At 40.5% G+C, this 21,424-nt stretch overlaps 1 protein-coding gene across 1 annotated transcript in view; it reads right to left on the bottom strand.

Annotated features, from left to right (window-relative positions):
- Positions 1–21,424, bottom strand: part of DROSHA (drosha ribonuclease III) — a 78,319-nt gene that overhangs the window by 30,934 nt on the left and 25,961 nt on the right. Inside the window, exons 14-17 of the mRNA XM_071555007.1 lie at positions 17,249–17,373; positions 9,919–10,018; positions 5,633–5,740; positions 1,166–1,273 (exon numbers count right to left, since the gene is read on the bottom strand). Of these exons, the coding sequence (XP_071411108.1) occupies positions 1,166–1,273; positions 5,633–5,740; positions 9,919–10,018; positions 17,249–17,373 (441 nt within the window). The remainder of the gene's footprint in view (positions 1–1,165; positions 1,274–5,632; positions 5,741–9,918; positions 10,019–17,248; positions 17,374–21,424) is intronic.

The following is a 21,424-nucleotide window of genomic DNA, read 5'->3' as shown; positions in this document are numbered from 1 at the left end:
AAGGGTCTTCTGGAAAATGTTTGTAGGTTTTAAATAAATCTGTGTAGGGATCAAGTATTAAAATGCACATTTGTTACAACCAAAGATGACTAATACTTACACACTAGATTTTTATGCTTTCATATCTTTACAGCTGGAATTTGCTTTCTGGTTTGTGTGTTTGGTCTCAACATTTTTAACATTTCCATCCCTGCACTTTTATCTTTCATGTTAGAAATAAGGCAGCCTGGCAACAACCAAACCCTAGAAGATGCTCGATGTTTGATGTAACTTTCAGCAGGAAAGGTCTGAAATACAACTTCAAGAAAACAGAAAAGCTACAAGAAAAAGTATCTCTGTCAACGTCTGCTTAGATCAATTTGGGAGTAAAGTCTCTAGATACATATAGAAACTGTTATGTTTTGAACTTAGTCCAGTCAGTGGAGAGAGATGATGCTTATTTCAGGGGGAAATCCTGAACAGTAGTTCCCATTTTCCTTCACTAACTTCAGGAAAAGTCTAAGAGTAAAGGAGCCACCATGGCAAGCAACAGCCTCAGAGGTAATCAATTCCAAATATGCACTAGCATAGAAGATTGGTTATGTGACATGAATGCATTTCAAACAAATAAATTGTCCTCTCCAGTTTCTGCTCTTGCTTTTTAATGCAAAAATTTCATTATGTACTTGCAAAAATCAAGTGCTGAACAGAAATTCACAAATTTCTATTCACCAGCTCTGAACGAAAAAAAACCCCACAACGCTTTAATTATTCTTTTTTGGAAGAACAGACTATAAAAAGAAGTACCAGAGCACATACACTCATCTGCAGAATAACATTGTATTCTCCACAAACATCTAAAAAAAGAACTTACACAGAAATAATAAGTACTTGACAGTCTTTTCAGTAAGCATCTTTTTGTCTTTCTACACATTACAAGCAAATAGATTTACCACAGGAGCAAAGGTAGGTGTATATCTATGTGCACAATAGACATCGCTATTCACAAGTCTCTTGGGAAAACTGAAACTTTTGAAAGATCTGCAGTAGAAGTAATCAGGTATGTTCAAGCTGTGGCAATGCAGAGCATTTCTCAAGTTTGTACTGCAGGCAGGGTTAAGGATAAACTCAAGTGATATTATACAGACAAGCCAGCAAGCAGTTGGAGCTTTTTTTCATATCTTACCTGCAGCAAGCACCTATCTCGAAAAGTGTAGCCTATCAATTTGTCCAAATGCATTAGACACTGATGGTAGCGGACATGGTGGGTGAGGACAGGAAGCATCATTGCATGCTAAAAAACAATTGGAATAAGGAAAAACATTCAATTTCAGTGTACACAGCACCCAGCTGACTAAGCTATAAAGAAACTTTCCATTTGCCACAATACAGAGCTTTACTGTTTTCCTTCCTTAGTAGAGCACTTAGTTAATCATACTGGTTCATTTGCACAGTTCTAACCACTTTTTAACCAGCTTTCACCAAACAATTGTAGCTACTCAATTTTCAAACACTGCTATTAGGACCTTGCTTCATTTCCTTTTGAGGAAGAATTAAGGGATTTTTGAAATGCTGTTGTCTGGCATTTCTTTGCTTAAAGTGATAAAAAAATACCAGAAAGGTTGCTGTTTGATCATCTAGGAAACAGAAAATATTTTTCAGTTGAGGAAAACGCCAATGAAATTGAAAAAATCCCAACAATTCTATGTTGTAACAACAGAAGTCTCCCTCTTTCAGTTTTTAAAGCAGGAATTCTATGCTAATATTGACTTTGGATGCATCTGGGTTGAAATAAGCAAGTAGTACAGTTTATCAGTACAGTAGTACAGCAAGTATGATATCAACATCATAAATTCTGCATAAGAATGAGAAGAGATACAGGAGATATGCAGGATTTTAAGAATTTTGTGCATGTGACTATCTGACACTTTAATTTCTTCTAATCCTTCGTGTTAGTGATATGACATGAATATATTCAAAAGAATGATGTGTTTTAAGGGCATCAAAATATGATGGCTATCACAGTTTCAGAAAGAGGATTGGGTGTAATTACAGGAAACCATGAACACAGCATGCGTAAAAAAAAGGCACACAAAGTAGATGATGTGTCATTTACAGAATAAATGATATTACAGATTTCTGCAGGTCACTAAAGACAGAACAGCAAAAAATACAGATGGTTGAATGTTACAAGATCAAAAAATTAAGACTAACCAATGGCACTACTTTCTGTTTGAGTAAAAGACTGAAATTTTTCAGAACTGAACACAGAGCTGAAAGTTAATCACAGAATCATTTAAACTGGAAAAGCCTTAAGATCATCAAGTCCAATTGCTAAACTAACACTGACAACTCTACAAACTAAACCATGTTCCAAAGGTCTTTATAAATACCTCTAGGGATGGTAACTCCACCACTTCCCTGGGCAACCTGTTCCAGGCTCACTAACCCTTTCATCAGTGGAGAAATTTTCCCTAATACCCAATATTAAGCTCCCTTGGTACAACTTGAGACCACTCCCTCTTGTCCTGTCATTTACAATGTGGAAGAAAAGGCTGATCCCAGCTCACTCCAGACTCCTTTCAGGTAATGGTAGAGGGCAGCAAGGTCTTCCCTGAGCCTCCTTTTCTCCAGGCTTAATACCCTCAGCTCTCTCAGTGGCTCCTCATATGACTTGTGCTCCAGACCCTTCCCCAGTTCTGCTGCCCACCTCTCAAACATGCTCCAGGCACCTCAATGTCTGTCTTGCGCTGAGGGGCACAAAACTGAGCCCAGAATTCAAGGTGCAGCCTCACCAGTGCCAAACACAGAGGGATGATCACTGCCCTGGTCCTGCTGGCACCACTACTCTTGATAAAAATCAGGATGCCATCGGCCAGAATTCTTGGCCACCTGGGGACACTTCTGGCTCATGTTCAGTGGCTGTCACCCAGCACCGCTAGTTTGTTTCTGTCAGATGGAAATAACTAGACAACAGCAAGAGAAAGACTCCCTGGATTCCCAAAAGGCAGAAAAATGCAAAACCACTCCAAGAAAAATCAGTAAATGTAAATGAAGTTTTATTTTGTTACCATGTCACTCATTTAGACTTTTCTTAGGGTAATTTTTAAGAACATTCCCTCTTACCTCTATATAAACTGCAAAGGTGTGCTTCATTTGTGTTCCTTCATTAATGGAAAAACCCAAAGTAACACAACCCAAAACTGTTTCACAGGAAAACTCTGCTTCCCTGCCTATATGCTCCACTGTACTAAGCAGAAAGACTCCCTCGAGAAGGTTTAATATTCTTTATAACAATACACATGGTCCTACTTTGAGGACTGAAATACAAAGTTTTAGTCTTCTATCAGCTGTGGTGCAGTGAACGAAGAACTGACAGATCCATGAGAGCACAAAGGACTCCTGTGGTCATATTGACAAAGTGCTGCTTTAATGGCACTAACTGCTTGATTGAGTCAATTAATGTCTGTCATCGTGGATTAAAACTATTTGACGTTTCTGATGTTTTATGTACTTATTTAGAAGAAAATAGAATACATCTTTAAAAAATTTTCTTAGGCTAAAGATTAGTCAGTGATTAAAGAGAGTCTTCTGAAATCATATGCCCACAGGAGTTATCCCATAACCTTGTTATTTGCACCTGGCTATAAACGTACAGGTAATTTCCCTTTTTTGTTTTCCAATACGTATGATTTTAAATATTCTGCATGTCTTGTTCTTGCTGCAGCTGATATGACAAGGCAGAGACTCTCAAATGCCCTCAGCTAGTGCCACCATCCCCCCAGGGATGGCAGATGCTTCTGACCTAAGAGGAAGCAGGTGAGCTGAAATATTTTGAAATGTATGATGTCTCTCCTCACACTGAACACGAAACACTGCTGTTGAGGGCATACCAGCAGCAATACAGGCAACGACTGGTATGTGAGTGGAGTGGGCGGATGGAGTATCTTCTCAGCATGGCCCCATCTTGCCAGACTGTATAATAAGTGCTGCCCAGCTTAGTGGCCAAGTACTGCACTTGATCTGCTTGGTATCTTCAAGTGAGCCTGTCAGAACACAGCCGTTTTAATTTTTTTTTGAACATTCTACTCACCATTTTTCCTCCCCTTTCAAGCAGTTCATTTCTGTGACCACAGAGACCAGTGTCATTACTACTATGTGGAACTTAGAGCCAATACAAACTATGAAGAGTGGCTTAAAAGAGTTTCTATCTTCTAAACTCTAATGCTTCTAAAAGCAGTAATTTTAAATCACTGCACTTTAGCTCTGCCCCCAGAGTTGATTTATGCGTATTTAGTTTTAGTCTTCTTTAATCTGGGAAAAAGCATGTAGCAACAGCAGCAATCTTTCATTTTACAGACACAGAGCTGCCTACTCTTGGCCTCTCAAAGAAATCAAATCAAAGGACCTTCACACCAGAACTGGCTGATTCAGATGTTATAGCTGCAGATGGGCAGAAAAATTGTGAAATAGCTTTACTTTCATCATTCTTTGGCGTTTTGCTGTCCTTCAACAACAGAACGCAACAGGAATATCCAACACATTAAGAGATGAATCACAAAGGTATTACAAATAAAACAGAATGGTTTCAAAGCTCCTAAATTGGAAATTTACACTGTTTACTTAGGCTGTAAAAATAGATACAGTTCCAACAAAAAAATTAGAAAAGGGCTGTAATTTTTTTCAGCTATGTGAGAAGATACTATGCTACTATTCTGTTTCACTTCAGAAGCACTAGGAGAATCAGAATAAATGTTTCAGGCAGAAAAAAAGCAATTCTAGTTATTAGCATTTCTTTCCCTCTAGAATTTCTCCTTTGGCCTTACCAGACTTACAACAGATTTTTACCTATATCTTTGGCTAGCAACCCTCAAAGCTTATACTTCACACTGTTAAGTTGCATGCATTTAATTCTTAAATAACATCTCAAAAACAACAGCTAGAAACATAGTGCAAATATACCTCTAGTATAATTATTTGGCTGCTACAACTACTTGAATTTACTAATACAGTATTACATAAAAATTGCACTTATCTTTTTCATATCACAAAGCAGGTGGCTGTCAAGTGCTTCAGAATAGGATCTGACAGAGACATGTTTCTTAGAGATGTCATGCATATGAAACAGAGTATCTGAAAGATATCTTTCTACTGAGGCTCACCTGTTTTAATCCGACAGTTAGTTGTGGTGGGATTTTGGTTTTTTTACTTTCTTTTCTTTCAAGTAAAGAGATATTTCTTCATGCTTCTCTGTAAAACTTATTTGGGTTTTTTTTTAGCTATCTAAATAGGAAAACACATTCAAATTAAAATATCTAAAACCAACCAAGCTGATGGATTAAGGAGACCTTAGAGTGCCACAGAAGTCTCAATCTCCAGCCTCAAACTGGATATACCTAATCGCTCTCCCTTGTGTTAATTAGCCAATGGCAAGAACACTCAAATTTTAAAATATCTTTTTTTGTGTGTGTGGTAGGGGTGGACAGGACACTAGAATAGTTCCCTAAATCAACAGATGCTACTGAGCTGATTCTTTAGTTACCAATTCATTTACATTTGGTTCTTCAGCCTAGAACTGCAGCAAACCCTTGCAAGAGGTAAATGGCAACTGTCGAGAAGGAAATTACAACAAACATTCCTGTGGTTTAGTCACCTGGCAGACGTCAGAGCGTATCCCTGTTTTCCAGAATCCCTGGCTGCTCAACTCAACAGTCACTTCACGTCTCATTGTGTTCTTCTGACGAATCTTCTGCAGTGCTTCCTGAACAGGGAGAGAACAGAAGTCCTGTGAAGAACTTTCTACAACAAAGCAGTATCAATGCCCACTTGAGTGCACTCACAATACCCATTTAAGGTTATGTCCTAGTTGAGCAGGAGGGACCAGTTGACACTGTGTGGGGGTGATCAAAGCTGTGTATTCTACTCCCTCTATTCATTCCCAAGGACAATGGGCCATTAGCAGCAGCTGCCCAGGGAGTCATTATCACCTTCACACCCAGCCTGAGGGGGCGGAGCTGCTAATGGGCCATCAGCAGTTCAATACCCCCTGGCTCCCAGAGTTAATCACCCACTGTGTGAGTCCCCGCCCAGGGGGAGGGACTGGGTGCTCCCTGAGGGTACATAAGTGGTGGGTAAGAAGACTTTGGTAACTTCTCATTGGATCCAGAGGAGCAGCAGGACCTCAACAGGAGGAGATCACCGCTCTCGCCCAGACCACAGCCCTCTCCTGTACCAACAGGTTTTTCATTTCCTTTTGCTCTGGACTTGGGGGAGCCACAGGGGTCTCAGCACAAGGGCAAACAAACCCCCTTGGGTTTGTGCCCCAGGACACTGGGTTATACTGCTGGGGTTTTGTGAGTTGAAAGCAATTTCCCTTTTGTGTCAGTGTATTTATTATAATATTATTATTAAATTTTAGCTCTGACTTATAATCTCTCTCGTGGTGAGTTCATTTCCCCTGCTGGTTTGCCTTTAAACCAGCACATCTTTACTTTGGTGTGCAGTTCCTAAGGCTTCCACAAATCTGGTAAATGCCAACCACAGACTGTGCCACATGCGTTGGAATACAGCACAGACAGAGGATTTTGGTAGACCCAGAAGAAGGTTGCTAAATTTTTTACTGCAAATAACAGAACAAACCAGTCCAACTCAGCCATTCTAGATGATACGTAATTAAGAAAATTCAAGTCCTCATAATCAAAGTACCTTATTTACCCCATGTACAAAACAAGCACTTCATTCAAATCTGTCAATCTGAGTACTCCTGGTTTGAAGCATTCAGTGGGAATAAAACAGACTAAGTAAACAAAAGGCCTTGTTTTCTGATATTGGCTACTTTGCAGTAGTTTCTGTTGAACAATGTTAGTACGACCAGTCTGAACGGGGTGTCAGCATTCACTGGTCTTGGAGACTATGGTGATGAAATCTACCAATATTATTTCAATTAAAATAAAAAAAAATACCTGTTTTGCCTTGACCACTAGCTGTTTGGTGCTGTGCAAACAGTCTATTTGTCTCTAGAAACTATGAAAGGGTTGATTTCATCAGAAGATTTTGACAGAATCATCAGAAGAAAATATTTTCAGTAAAAATGAAATGAAACAAAACCAGATAAAATAAACCATCCCTGGATCAAGATCTCCTCATTACAATACCATAAAGCCCTGGGGTATGCAAGCTCCCCACACACCACAAACTAACTGTAAAGACTCGCTCAATGCTCTTCCTTCTTCAGAACATAAAACTCTTCAAAGCCGCAACCTATCCTGCCTCTCCTTCTCCTTTTCACTGAAGGGCACTTGCTCAAAGCTGTCTCTTCCCAGCTTCCAGTTTCAAGTCTGTGAGCATATCTAGGCAAGAACAGGCTCTGTTTTCTGTTCTGCAGAGACTCCCAGAGCAGTTCCAAGAGGTGCATCTGTCCAGACACAGATTCATCAAACCTCAGACACCTCAATACAGAAGTGTCTAGGGGTAGGAGGCTAGTTAGCCCTGGCTCCTTTTATATTCAATGAAGGGGGATAAATGGCTTCAAAGTGCATTTCTCCCTCCACTGACTTCAAAGTGAGCCTTCAGGTCCCAATTTATGCACCTGCTGTAAACGCTCAAAGTCAGGTTAGAGGAACAAAGCCCCCAGGCATGACCTTGTCACAAATAATATCATTGTACAATCTCATGGTAGTGGATGACTGATGGCAGAGGGAACAGAGATGCTTACAGCACTGCACCCCTTGTGCATTGTCAAAGTTATGTCACTGAGTTTTTCCTGAGATGGGTGCTACAGTGTTTGCTAGACCTAGCTGTATTTCAGTCTGACTGCTCAGCAGCACTCCATAATATAAGATTCATAATCTTTAAAAGCCCACGTACCAGTTCAGTACAGTTCTACAGCTCCTTCTGGGTTACTGACACCTCTGCTGGTAAATACATAAGTTATCCTCACATAAAGCTTCTGCTTCAGCCCTGTATGCCTCTCTGGTGAAAACTACTTGAACAATTCATTACCACAGATAAGACAGTCTAGAAACAAAAATCAGAAATAAGTGCTAAATACCAAAGGAATATTTTATCTTTTGAAGCAAAACATGATCAGCCCCTTATACAAACAATCCACTACAAATGAGTCATCCATTACTCTCTAATGAAAAGATGCCCATAAAACAATGCTCTTCCCTTCTGCTTGCTTCAAGTGTAGTTGTGGCAATCAAAATCAACTCCTGTAGGGATGAAATTTTTTCCCTTACACCTGTAGCATGGCTAAGTCACGATGTTATGGGATTTGGGAGTTTTTCTTTTTATTTATAAGTAAAGAAGCTGAGGAATTATTTAATATCAAAAAAAATAAAATGTTGACTAAGATTCTTGCTCACACAACAGCATACTACACTTTTGTTATGGGTTTGGCTAGGTGGGCCTAAATTTAGGTTTTAAAGTTTAGACGAGGCCTGAAATTGTCAGCTGACTTGAGCTGGACTGAGCTAGCTAACAGCTGACTTCTTCTAGCCAATAATATTCTATTCCATACCATATTGCATCATCTCAAAAGGTGTAAAATCCAGTGTGTGAGAGTGGCGTGGTCAGTTCCATTATGGCTGGAGTGCAGAGAAAGACTGCTCCAGTTGTTCTGCTCTGTTGGGCCCTGCTCCTGCCACCACTGCTTGCATTTTGTTTTAGTTTCAAGGAAGTAGAAACATTTTGTTGTTACTCTTTATGTTTCTTGCTAGGTGTCTTTTAAAGTCTTATAGATCTAGACTTTGTATTAATTGGAGAGTGGGAAGTTATTTCTTGTTATATATATATAACTTGTGTAAGTGTATGTTATATTGTAGTTCTCTCTTAATTTTCTCTTTTCTTTATAAATACATATAGTTAGTTTCAGCATAAATCTAGTTTGGGGTTGTTTTTTTTCCCTTCCCTCTTCTTTTTCCCTTAGCTGGTTGGGGGGAGGAGAAACCCTTTTCACGCTGTCCTGGACAGTTGGCATTTTGCCAGCTCAACCCAAGACAGCTTTGCAGCAATAATATAAATCAGGTGAAATGTCAAATGTATCAAACACTTAATGCAACCAAAGGTACACAATAAAATGGGGAAGTTTCAAGAGTTAAGACTCCCTGACTCTTATGGCTCCTTCCCAACTCAGAGTAGTCTATGATTTTATGAATAATCAGTATTTCTAATCAAGAAACAAAAATACAACACCATTTAATTAAATACCATCCAGTATCCAAGAAGTTAATTTCTCTTCTTATGTATTCTTTACATAGGTTGTCAAATTAATAGTACCTGATTGACAGGATCCAGAAAATTCAAAGCTTCAGTTCAAGGTTTTAAAGATAGAGATACCTAAGAGCAGGCTGGTTTAGTCTCTATTTAGGGGTCTTTGTTTTTCTGATTTTAATTCCCAATTGGTTGAGCATTTGCACTTAGGAAATGTTTATTGCTCATCTCTTTGTGGGGGGAAAAAAAGAGAGAAAAATACCTTGTCTATCATAAAACAACCAGATGATTGGTAGTCAAAGATCTCAAGCAATGTCACTAAGACTACCTAATAAATTACAGTTTAAAACCAAACACAAGTGTGCCAGTTTTTAACTTAGATTAGAAATGTTTAAATTATGAGCCAGTTAAAAGTACGTTGTTACATAAAAGTCCTTCTCTGTGCTAATTCTTGAGACCATTAATTGCAAGAGCTATAAAAGTTATGGTTCCATAATGATAATTTCTAACGTTGGGTAAAAAACTTGCAGTAGTTTGACAGCTGAAAAAAGGAAAAAAAAACCATTCAGTAACAAGCAGGGATAAAAATAAAATCTCTGTTAACAACCTGAAAAGAAAATCTTTTGTGAAAGATTTCTATTGTTTCCATAAACAGGGCAGTCATATGGCTTTATTCCACTCCAAATTACAATGCTCAATTATCACTCATAGGAAGGTCCATCATACCTCTCTCTGTGATAATTTCTGTTTATCTGCCTGTTTGACTTTGGGACTATTAGCCAGTAGGTGACGCAGCTTCACATAACTCTTCCACAGCTTTTGGTATCTGAAGGACAAAACCAGAAAACAAATATAGTGGTCAATACAACAAAAGTCTCTCACTGTTTCTCATTATGAACACACCAGCTGCTAATAATGCACACAACATACACAGAGATTGTCCACAAGCATCTTTTGCTCCAGGAAAAAAAATAATCCTAAGTATTTTCCAAGAGGGATGATAGTGCCTCTGCACTTGCTACAATCAGATGGACAAAGTAGCAGCCAGGAGGCAGTAGTGTGCAGTGTGAAGTAAACATCAAAGCTCAGAGCAGAACCCATATCTCCCAGATACCCACCCATCCCCCTCCAAGGGGCCACCTCCACATGCTGAAAAGGCTTGCCTGCAACATAACAACCCAATTCAGCCAGGTGGAAACTCCGTCTTCTCCATATGGTTTACCTATGGCTCACTGAAAAGCAATAGTAACCTTTCTCAGGACGTGTCTGTCCTTACACTGGTTCAAACATTTCAGTGGAGCACACGAGGAAGAGCTCTGCGAGTCATGTGCAACATGAAGTTATTCTGTCAACAGCAAAATGAAAGTTCCCTTCCCTATAGAGTAGTGCTGAATGGAAACAGCAATTAAAGTTTTCTCTGTTGTCAGCACATACTTAATGTTTCTCATTTTCTCTAGCCATATAGCCTTTTCTTATTTTGGGGGTCTCTAAATACTCATGAACCTCAGTAACAGAACTTTTTCTCTTGGTGGAAATATTCCAGTGATCTAGCACAAACTTTCGGAAAATTTGTAAGAACTTACTCCATTTGTAGACAACATCCAAAATCCCACCATTATACTCAGCTGTAAATGACCAACAGGTTCAAAAGTTACAATGGGAGAAGTAACCAAGAGAATCGTGACAGGGACCTCCTGTCCTGAGGAAACAATGTTACCTTCAAAATATCCCATTTATAGAATTTTCTGTAAGACAACCCATAAAATCAGAATTTGAATAGGAAGCAGGGAATGAGAGGACAGAGGGAAGTACAGCCAACTTATTTATTTTTTTCTTATATTCACATTATAAAAGATCTTCCTCAGCACCAACTTAGAGCAGTGGTTTTATTAGGAATTTTTCCCATTAGTGGCTTAGCAGTAAGTGAAGCACCAGCTCTTTTACTAGTCCATAATCTTTCCAGCATCCCACATTCACTGGCAGATAAACAGATCTTATCTTATTGGCGTTTTTTTCCATAGCTATTTCTCTCCACCGTGTATGAATGTACACTCTCTGCCTCTAGAGATGCTGATATTTTTTCAGTCTATAAACACATCAGAAACAGTTAATCCATAGACCTTTCTCATACTATGTTCTCTGCACTTTTGCAATTTGCAGAATAGCACATCTAATTCTGACAAATCACCATCCAAAGAAGAAAAGTGAAGTTAATAAACAAATCAACCAAAAAATAAAAAACAATTGCCATAAGAAGGTTTCAACCTAAAAACAAGAACCTGGAACTATGATCTACAATACACATTTTTCTCGCAGTTTTGATAAAAGTGAAACAAACTTAATCACTGTAATTAAGTTTGATAATTAATAAACATATTAGGATTATAAAAAAATTCTATATGAGAACAACATAAAGAAAAGACACATTAGAGGAAAACCTCTTCTGTGAGTTACCAATTTCACATATACACCAGAATTAAGCCTGAGATTTATAATGGCACCACAGAGGTCTTTTATAAAAACTGCTTTGTTACTTTGATAATAAGAAGCATACCTACATTCTCTAAGCAGCTCTGAGGTGAAAAAAAATCCAAAACCAAACCCACAGGGAAATTTTAAAGAAAGTTGAAATAAAAAAAGTGTGGGAAGAGTAGTTTCTGTATCTTGATACTGTTTTCGATGAAAAGTACTAGAACTTCTCTTCTCCGAGGACACCCCCTTGTCGCAGGGGAGAAGCTTGCGTGCCCTCATGAGGTTGAGAGCTATGCTGGAGGTGGTTTGTGCCGCCGGTAGGGTCTCCCATGCCAGACAGGTCTCAGCTGAAGGGTCAGACAAAGTGTGTCCACAGGCAGGATGGGCTCGATAGCCGTCTGGCAACCATCCTAGGAGAAGGACAACTCCAACCCCAAACCCGGGCAGATGGAGCTCACTTAGCCCTGTAAGGCCATCCATCTAAGAGAAGGATACTCTAACCAAACCTATGTCCTGAGGTATTCGCTGTCACCGTCCAAGCTCGCTGGGCCGTGGCAGATGAACCTTAGGAGTAAAGGGCAGGGCCAGTTCTGCGCACGCTGTGCCTCACCTGGAGGGTCCATTGCGCAGGCTTGAAGGGTTCACCCACATTGCAAAGCCCTGTAGCGACAGGTGAGGGTCGAAAAAGGCAGGTGATAGGAAGCAGCTGGAAGCTGCAGACCCAACCCTGCATGCAGGCGGTTCAGGATATGGGTCATTACAGACTTGACCCCGGAGATGACAGTCTCTTGCGGCAGCATCCTGAATGACCAAGCAGCCTTTTCTAGGGACAGCACTGCATGCTCCACACAGAGAGAGGCCTAGCAAAGGTGGCCTAAACAAAGCTCATCTCCACACCCGGTTGAATAACTGCAGCCAACCAGCATCTTCCATCCAGTCAAACAAAAACAAAGAGATTTCAAAGGCATACACCTGCCTGCAAAGGTGTGCTCAAACTAACACTCGCATGTTGGAACATCAGAACCATGCTTGATACTGGGGATAGTGGACGTCCTGTGTGTCGTTCTGCTCTAATTGCCCACGAACTGTCACGGCTCAACATTGACATTGCTGCTCTCAGTGAAGTTTGTCTTCATGAGGAAGGCAGCCTTAAAGAACATGGTGCTGGCTACACACTCTACTGGTCAGGCAAACCCAAAACCGAAAGACACCTTTCAGGAGTTGGCTTCATGATTAAAAACTCCATTGCCTCCAAACTTGAAAATCTGCCGACAGGTCATTCCCATCGCATTATGTCCTTACGCCTCCCTCTACACAACAAGCAACATGTTGTTCTTTTTAGCGTATATGCCCCAACTCTGCAAGCTGACCCAGGGGAAAAAGACAAATTCTACACAGACCTGCGCCGCCTCACCCAAAATGTTCCTGCAGATGATAAGATCATAATCCTTGGTGACTTCAACGCCAGAGTAGGTAAGAATTCTGAAGCCTGGAAAGGAGTCCTGGGCAAGCATGGCGTTGGAAACTGCAATGACAACGGACGCCTCCTGCTAGAGTTTTGCGCAGAACAGCAGCTCACCATCACCAACACTATCTTTCAACAGAAAGACAGCCTGAAGACAACCTGGATGCATCCTCGATCCAAGCACTGGCACCTCATTGACTAGATCTTAGTACAACAGAGAAATGTCAGTGATGTCCGTCATACTCGAGTGATGCCGAGTGCAGAATGTCAAACAGACCACCGCCTTGTGCGCTGCAAACTTAACCTCCACTTCAAGCCCAGACCTAAGAGAGGTGGCATTCCAAGGAGGAGGTTCCAAGTCAGCAATCTTCAAACAGCCACAGTGAGAGACAGCTTCCAGGTAAACCTTCAAACTAGACTTAAAGATAATCCCATAGATCCCTCTCCTGAAGCACTTTGGCAACATATTAAAAGTTGCATCCTGCAGTCCTCTGAAGAGTCCCTAGGGTTCTCCTCCAAGAAAAACAAAGACTGGTTTGATGAGAACAATCAAGAGATCCAGGAATTGTTGAAGAAGAAGAGAACTGCTCACCAAGCACACCTTGCTCAGCCATCTTGCCATATAAAAAAAGCCGCCTTTCGTCTTGCATGCAGCAAGCTCCAACAGAAACTTCGAGACATCCAGAACAAATGGTGGCTCGACCTAGCAGAAAAGACACAACTATGCGCAGATTTGGGTGACCAAAGAGGATTCTATGAGGCCCTGAAAGCAGTGTACGGACCCACACACCAGGTTCAAAGCCCCCTACTCAGTGCAGATGGTCAACTGCTTCTAACAGATAAAACCTCCATCCTGAACCGATGGCCTGAGCACTTTCAGACTCTCTTCAGTGCCAACCGTGTAGTCCAAAGCTCAGCAATTCAGCACATTACACAACAACCGGTGAAACATGAATTGGATACAGTCCCTACTATGGGAGAGATACTCAAGGCCATACAACAGGTGAAAACTGGCAAGGCAGCTGGGGTTGATGGAATTCCACCTGAAATCTGGAAGCATGGAGCTCAAGCACTCCATGCCAAATTTCAGGAGCTTGTTGTGCGTTGCTGGGAACAAGGGGAACTACCACCAGATCTCCATGACACAGTCATCATCACCCTGTACAAGAAGAAAGGAGAAAAATCAGACTGCTCAAATTACCGAGGTATTACTTTGCTCTCCATTGCTGGTAAAATCCTTGCAAGAATACTTCTGAACAGATTAGTACCCACTATTGCAGAAGATCTTCTACCTGAAAGCCAGTGTGGTTTCAGAGCCAATAGGAGCACCACAGACATGGTGTTTGTTCTCAGACAACTGCAAGAGAAGTGTAGGGAACAGAACAAAGGTCTCTATGTAACCTTCGTTGACCTCACCAAAGTTTTTGACACTGTGAGCAGAAAAGGCCTGTGGCAGATCTTGGAACATTTAGGATGTCCCCCCAAGTTCCTCAAAATAATCATCCTGCTACATGAGGATCAGCGTGGACAAGTCAGATATGGCGATGCACTCTCTCAGCCCTTTCCAATAACCAATGGTGCGAAACAAGGTTGCGTTCTTGCACCAACTCTATTCACAATCTTCTTCAGCATGATGCTCCAAAGAGCCACAGCAGACCTCGATGAAGAAAACAGCATCTACATCCGATATCGTACTGATGGAAGCCTATTCAACCTAAGGCGACTGAAGGCCCACACCAAGACCCTGAATCACCTTGTCCATGAGCTGCTTTTTGATGATGATGCCGCTCTCGTTGCTCACACAGAAGCAGCTCTGCAGCGCTTCACATCCTGCTTTGCAGAGGCTGCTGAGCTTTTTGGGCTGGAAGTCAGCTTGAAGAAGACAGAAGTTCTCTACCAACCTGCACCTCAAGAAGTCTTCCATCATCCTCACATCACCATAGGCAATTCAGAGCTTAAGTCAGTCCAGCAGTTCACCTATCTGGAAAGAATCATTTCCTCACACAGTAAGATTGACAAAGAGATAGACAAGAGGCTGGCAAAGGCATCCAAAGCCTTCGGAAAACTCCATAAAAGAGTCTGGTCCAAAAAACACCTGAAGAAAAGTACAAAGATAAGTGTCTACAGAGCCATTGTACTGTCTACTCTTTCATATGGGTCTGAATCCTGGGTCATCTACCGCCACCACCTGCGGCTTCCTGAACGCTTCCATCAGCGCAGCCTCCATTCAATCCTAAACATCCACTGGTCTGATTATGTGACCAATGTGTCTGTTCTTGAACAGGCAGTGGTCAGCAGTATCGAGGCCATGCAGATGAGAACGCAGCTGCGCTGGGCAGGGCACGTCTCCAGGATGGAGGATCACCGCCTTCCGAAGATTGTGCTCTATGGTGAACTCGCCACCGGCTGCTGCAAGAGAGGAGCCCCGAAGAAGAGATACAAGGACTCCCTGAAACAACACCTCAGCCTTGGCCATATTGACTGCCACCAATGGTCCACTCTGGCCTCCAGTCGGGATTCATGGAGACACACCATTCACGACGCTGCTGCTTCCTTTTGAGAATGCACGGAGAGTCAGTCTTGAGGAGAAAAGACAACGCAGAAAGAACCGTTCCTTGCCAATGTCACCCAGGGAGACGTTCCGCTGTGCCTTCTGTGACTGGGCCTGCCTATCCCGTATCAGCCTTTTAAGCCACCAGCAGCTTGCAGCAAGTGTGGGTAGTGCCCTTCTCAAATCTTCGTTCGCGAAGCCTAGCCATGATGATGACTAGAACTGTACAAATATTAATAAATTCAGCATCAAAGTAGAGGTCATTCTTATATGTTTGGGTCTAATTATTTCTTTTTGATGGACAGGAAAACTACAGGATGAAGAAGATTAAAAGTCATGCTCAAAGCAAAAAAAGAAAAAATTGTTCTTATCTGGATAAGCACTCTCTATTCCCACTTCCTGCCATGTTTTAATCTAAAATTCTCAGCAAGCAGTTGTAAAGAGTATGACTGTCATATATGCACATGAGCGTTTGGACTTCAAAACTGCAGATCACACATCACATCTTTAAAAGACACAGGAGGAAAATGCATGAGGAAAAAGACAACTATACATGCACCAGAGACAGTCTCTATGCTGTCATCATGCAGAAAACACATTCCAGTCATTGGAAGAGTTCCCTGAAATTGTCAGATTAAGAGAAGAATTGGGAACAAAATCCAATGATCACTTCTTCGTTCCTTCATGAATCCACAGTGCAACAGTATTCCTGGCTCTGCCTCGAGTCCTGATTCCCTCTCCAACTCTTCCCTACCTTCCTCCCAAACTCTATCAGGATATAAAAAGTGGAGAGAAAAGTAGTATGGATGTAAGAGCTCCCAGGCTACGACACACTATGCAGACTTGATCCTTCAAGGCACAGAAAGAGATGATTAAGTAGTTTATGGCAGTATGCAAGAAACATAAATGTCATGAAGAAAGCAAACAGAAAATGGCTATATCCTTCCTTATTAGATGTGAGATCTGAAGAGCATCTAATTAAACAATCAAGTAGCAGCTCAGAAACAAAAGTCAGTCCTTTTTCATGACACACAATAGTACTGAGGAATTGATTACCTGGAATCTTCTCTCTATCAGTAGTAGCATAAAAAGATTCAAACAGTGATTTGAAAAATTCAAAGAAGGAAGGTCCACCAGGACTGTTAAACAATATGACATAAATATATCCTCTAGCTCAGAAGTCTGTATGCTGCAGACATTAGGAAGTCTGGCTAAGTATTTCTTCCTCCCTTGCCTTCCTGTTACACCACTCTCTTAAAACCCGCCACTTGTCTCTCTTGAGAAATAACGTGGACCTCGAGGAACTTTTTGCCTGACCCTGAGGAGCAGTTCTCAGGTTAAGAAATCTCACACTGCAAATGTATGCACGTTTATGTCAGCATATTCTGAATTATGTAAAAAAAAAAGTTATACCTTATATTCTTTCATTTTACAAGTGCTTGTGTCCAATGTCATAAGCACTGAACTTTACATCAGATTCAATAAAGCACATAAACAAGGCCTATTTAAGCCCCAAATGCCAACAGTAATGACTTCCTGAACAAAAGATGGAAGGAAAAGCATCTTACTGAGGATCTCCAGCATAACTGAGTTGAGCAGGTCGTATCCCAAAGTGCACAATAATAGGGAAAGTAATTACATCAGGATTGAACTGTTCGCGGTCCAGTTGATCAATACGAACTGAGCTGGGTTTCTAGGAGAAAAAACAAAACACAACTAATTGACAACAGCTTCATATAGAAAATTTATTGCCTCCAGCCCATACTATCCAGGAACCATGAAGCAGCAATACTCCAAGCTTAAGAAGATGTAAGACTAACCATATACTATAACAAACATTTGGCAACAATGACTGAAGCAGTTAATTGACCTAACACTAAAAGACAAAAAAAAAAAGCATATTTTAATTTTAGAAGTCTTGAAATTTAGAGTTTGACTATTTCCAAGAACTTAAAACAACTTTCCCTGGTCAAGGATCACACTAGCAATAAAAATCAGGATTAGCATTTTGGCATCCAAGTTCCTACATGCCCAAGCAGTTTGCTAATATCAGGTTACCTCTCTAATTTTAGTTCTGTTCCTCATTTCCCAAAGTAAATGAAGATATTATTAGATCCATTCCATCACGCTGACTAAACAGCATTAAAAAGAAAAAAATCCTCTCATGCTACTCTTAGAAAAGGCTCCGAGGTTGATGTGTACAATGAGGAATACAGTCTTGTATAATGGGGAAGATTTTGTACTTTTCACAGCTCAAAACAGAAGTTCTTTTTATTGTTAAAAAGGACAGTGTAAAATGAGGCAACTTTTCCTTCAGCTCTGCAAATGCAGAAAATAAGTAATTGCACATCACTGTAGCAGACATGCTGCTTATAGAGCTCTTGATCAGTTTTCTAACATATTTAAAAACTCAGCTGAAGGTGCAGAGTTTGTCTCCAAATAAACATCTTCTGTCAAGCTGCTTTGTTATCTGCCTGCTTACTCCCCACTTTGCAATCAGCTGGATGAGGCCAATATATTTTGCTTGTCTTAGGTTTCAGAGAAAGGGCATTACTTCTAGTTACCTGCATCTCAAAACTTCTCATTTAGCGCTGTAAATTTCTCAAAGATGAGTCTCAGTGTGTGCTGGTTTGAAGGTGAACCAGCAGGGGAAATGAACTCACCACGAGAGAGATTATAAGTCAGAGCTAAAATTTAATAATAATATTACAATAACAACACTGATACACAAGGGAAATTGCTTTCAACTCACAATACCCCAGCAGTATAACCCAGTGTCCTGGGGCACAAACCCAAGGGGGTTTGTTTGCCCTTCTGCTGAGACCCCTGTGGCTCCCCCAAGTCCAGAGCAAAAGGAAAAGAAAAACCTGTTGGTGCAGGCGAGGGCTGTGGTCTGGGCGAGAGCGGTGATCTCCTGCTGTCGAGGTCCTGCTGCTGCTCTGGATCCGACGAGAAGGTCCTGAGGTCTTCTTACCCACCACTTATGTACCCTCAGGGAGCACTCAGTCCCTCCCCCTGGGCGGGGACTCACACAATGGGTGATTAACTCTGGGAGCCAGGGGTTGTTGAGCTGTTGATGGCCCATTAGCAGCTCCGCCCCCCTCAGGCTGGGTGTGAAGTGATAATGGCTCCCTGGGCAGCTGCTGCTAATGGCCCATTGTCCTTGGGGAATGAATAGAGGGGGTGGAATACACAGGTTTGATCACCCCCACACAGGGTTAGCTGGTCCCTCCAGCTGAACTAGGACACAGTGTTACAGAAACAGCTCCAACCATTCTCTTCACAAAACAATAAAACCTGTGTCAAGAATAAAGCTTTCACCCTTCAAACCACCTTTGTAGAACTGTTCACAGGAATAATTTTCTGCATGGATAAGCAGATCCAATTCTATATATATAAAGGTAAGACTCATCAGGTGGCCATAATTCTAATCTATTCTGGAAAAACAAACACTTACTTAAAAATTTGACTTTCAGACACAGAAATATTTTCCAAGGGAAAAATGCTTATCAGCTTCCCTTCGGACAAGATGAGTGAACATAAAGTTACATCTCCCCAGCCAAAAAAAACCAGGGAAAAAAATTATGTTAGCTAAAATCCAACTAACTCAGTTAAAGCTGCCAGGCTTACAAAAAAAAAATCAACCACAGACAAACAAACAAACAAACAAACAAAACCACCAAACAAACAAAAAAGGGATTAGGAAAAAAACCCTCAAGAAAAACATGGGAAGCATTTGTAAAGACAGAATGTTGTTCCCTAAACCAGAGCTTAAAAATCCTGAAATTTAAGTTTAATTTAAGTTTATCTGGTTTTGTGAGGTTTGAACAAAGCCAATTTGAAGAGTTTTCATCTTCTAAGTTGTTGTTGGTTCTCCCCATTCTTAAAACTAAAAATTAAAAACTTCTTCCATTCCCCCCCTCTTAAAAAAGCAGTCTTGATATACCACTCCTCGGAGAGCCAGGTAGGCAAAATATGATTAAAAAGATATGAAATAATAATTATAGTCATTACACCAACTATAATCAATACATTTTTTAAATTACAGACAATATTTTCCTATTCAAATGTTTCACATTTTAGATACTTCAATAGAAGTAATGTGATGCTCAACAGTGTTATAGGGAGATCTTTCCCTATGCCTGTAACAGGGTCTGTGTTAAACTTATGACCTCAGGAACACTCAAACCCAGACTCCTATTTATTTGCATGACACTGCCTTGAGTTTCACCACTCAGCTCAACAGCTGTTCACATATGGCTGATAACAACCAGGACAAAAGAACTCCTCCAAGATCGAATCACAATTGCTCCCTCACTGACAGTTATGAGAGGGGTGTAGCTGGGCTATGCATTTTCATTTCATGATGAACACCAGCCTCCTCTCTGGTGCAATTTCTGAAGGTTAAACAAACAAACGGAACATACAGAAACACAGAGTATAAGTATGTGCACCAATAGACAGGATGCAAGCAAATTAGGTGATATTCCTCCAGAGTTTTATCACTGTTTTCTTTCAGAAGTGCTGTGATAGACCACCTAATAATGACAACCTTACCTTTAAAATGACATCAAAGCAAAAGAAATTCTAACAGAACAGAGGCCTGCTATCTTTGTTTTCTACTCCAAATCCCATGAACCAAGGCTCTGCTGACATTAGAACATAGAATAGTATGTGGACAGACTAGAGAAGTATGTTAAAATACATATATTTATGTAATAGTGAGAAAAGCAGCAATATTTTAGGAAGAGTGAAGTGCTAAAGATGATTAAAATTTGTGAACTTTTAAATCTATTCCAACACAGTTTCAATGAACTAATGAAACACCATAAGTAAGTTAAATAGTTTTAAATAATGCTGAACTATTGTTGGTTGTTTAAGTGGGATTTACATGCCTACCAACGTTTTTTCTCCCCTTCTCCATCACGCAGGCATATACGCCTTGCAGTTAAAAAATGAAAATACATATATAAAACCTAGATCCAGTCACAAGAGGAATTATTATTTCTGAAGAGATGTTGTGGAAGAAAAAAGCAAAATAAAATTTAGTGGTTTTACTTTGTTTTGTCAAGTGGATAAAATTGAATTGAAGAGCTGTCATTTTCTAAAACAGTTTTACATTGTCTCTCCAACAGAACTGTTTTACCTTCTAAAGTCATAAAATGCATGGATAATACTTTCACACTTTTTCTCTTACATTCATACTCAATACAATAGTACAGCAATGTACAGGAAAAATCCAGAAACTAAGAAGAAAGCCATTGCAATCTTGAGACAAAAACCATGTTCTAATGCCATTATAACATACATTTCAAAGCACCACAGATTTCTTTTATGCTTACATATTTTGATGTCCACACACATCTCTGAAAACATTGCCTTGTAGAATGCAAAGTTTGCCAGTAAAAAAAAATCACACAAAATCTCAAAATTAACACTACCCCTCACAAACAGCACTGACTTGTATATGCAGATATTTACAGTTCAGTGACACACAGAAGGAACACGTATGCATTCCTTCATGCTAAACAAAAAAGCAAGTTTTCAGCTAGCTGAAATCAGCACATCTTCAGCAAAATCACTGAAGTTATGTCAGTGTATATCATTCAGACACTGACAACTTGTGGACCTTTTATCACAAAACCCACAGATAAGTTAAGGCTGTTCAGGTTGTCTAACAATTTCTATTATTGCATTCTGGTTTAGCACTCATTTGAAGCAGCTGAGGTAGAATTTTCCATAGT

The sequence above is a fragment of the Pithys albifrons genome, chromosome 4, assembly GCF_047495875.1.
Source record: "Pithys albifrons albifrons isolate INPA30051 chromosome 4, PitAlb_v1, whole genome shotgun sequence".
Taxonomy (NCBI): domain Eukaryota; kingdom Metazoa; phylum Chordata; class Aves; order Passeriformes; family Thamnophilidae; genus Pithys; species Pithys albifrons.
Note: the sequence above shows the minus strand (reverse complement) of the source record. Positions and strands in the feature narration are given on the sequence as shown.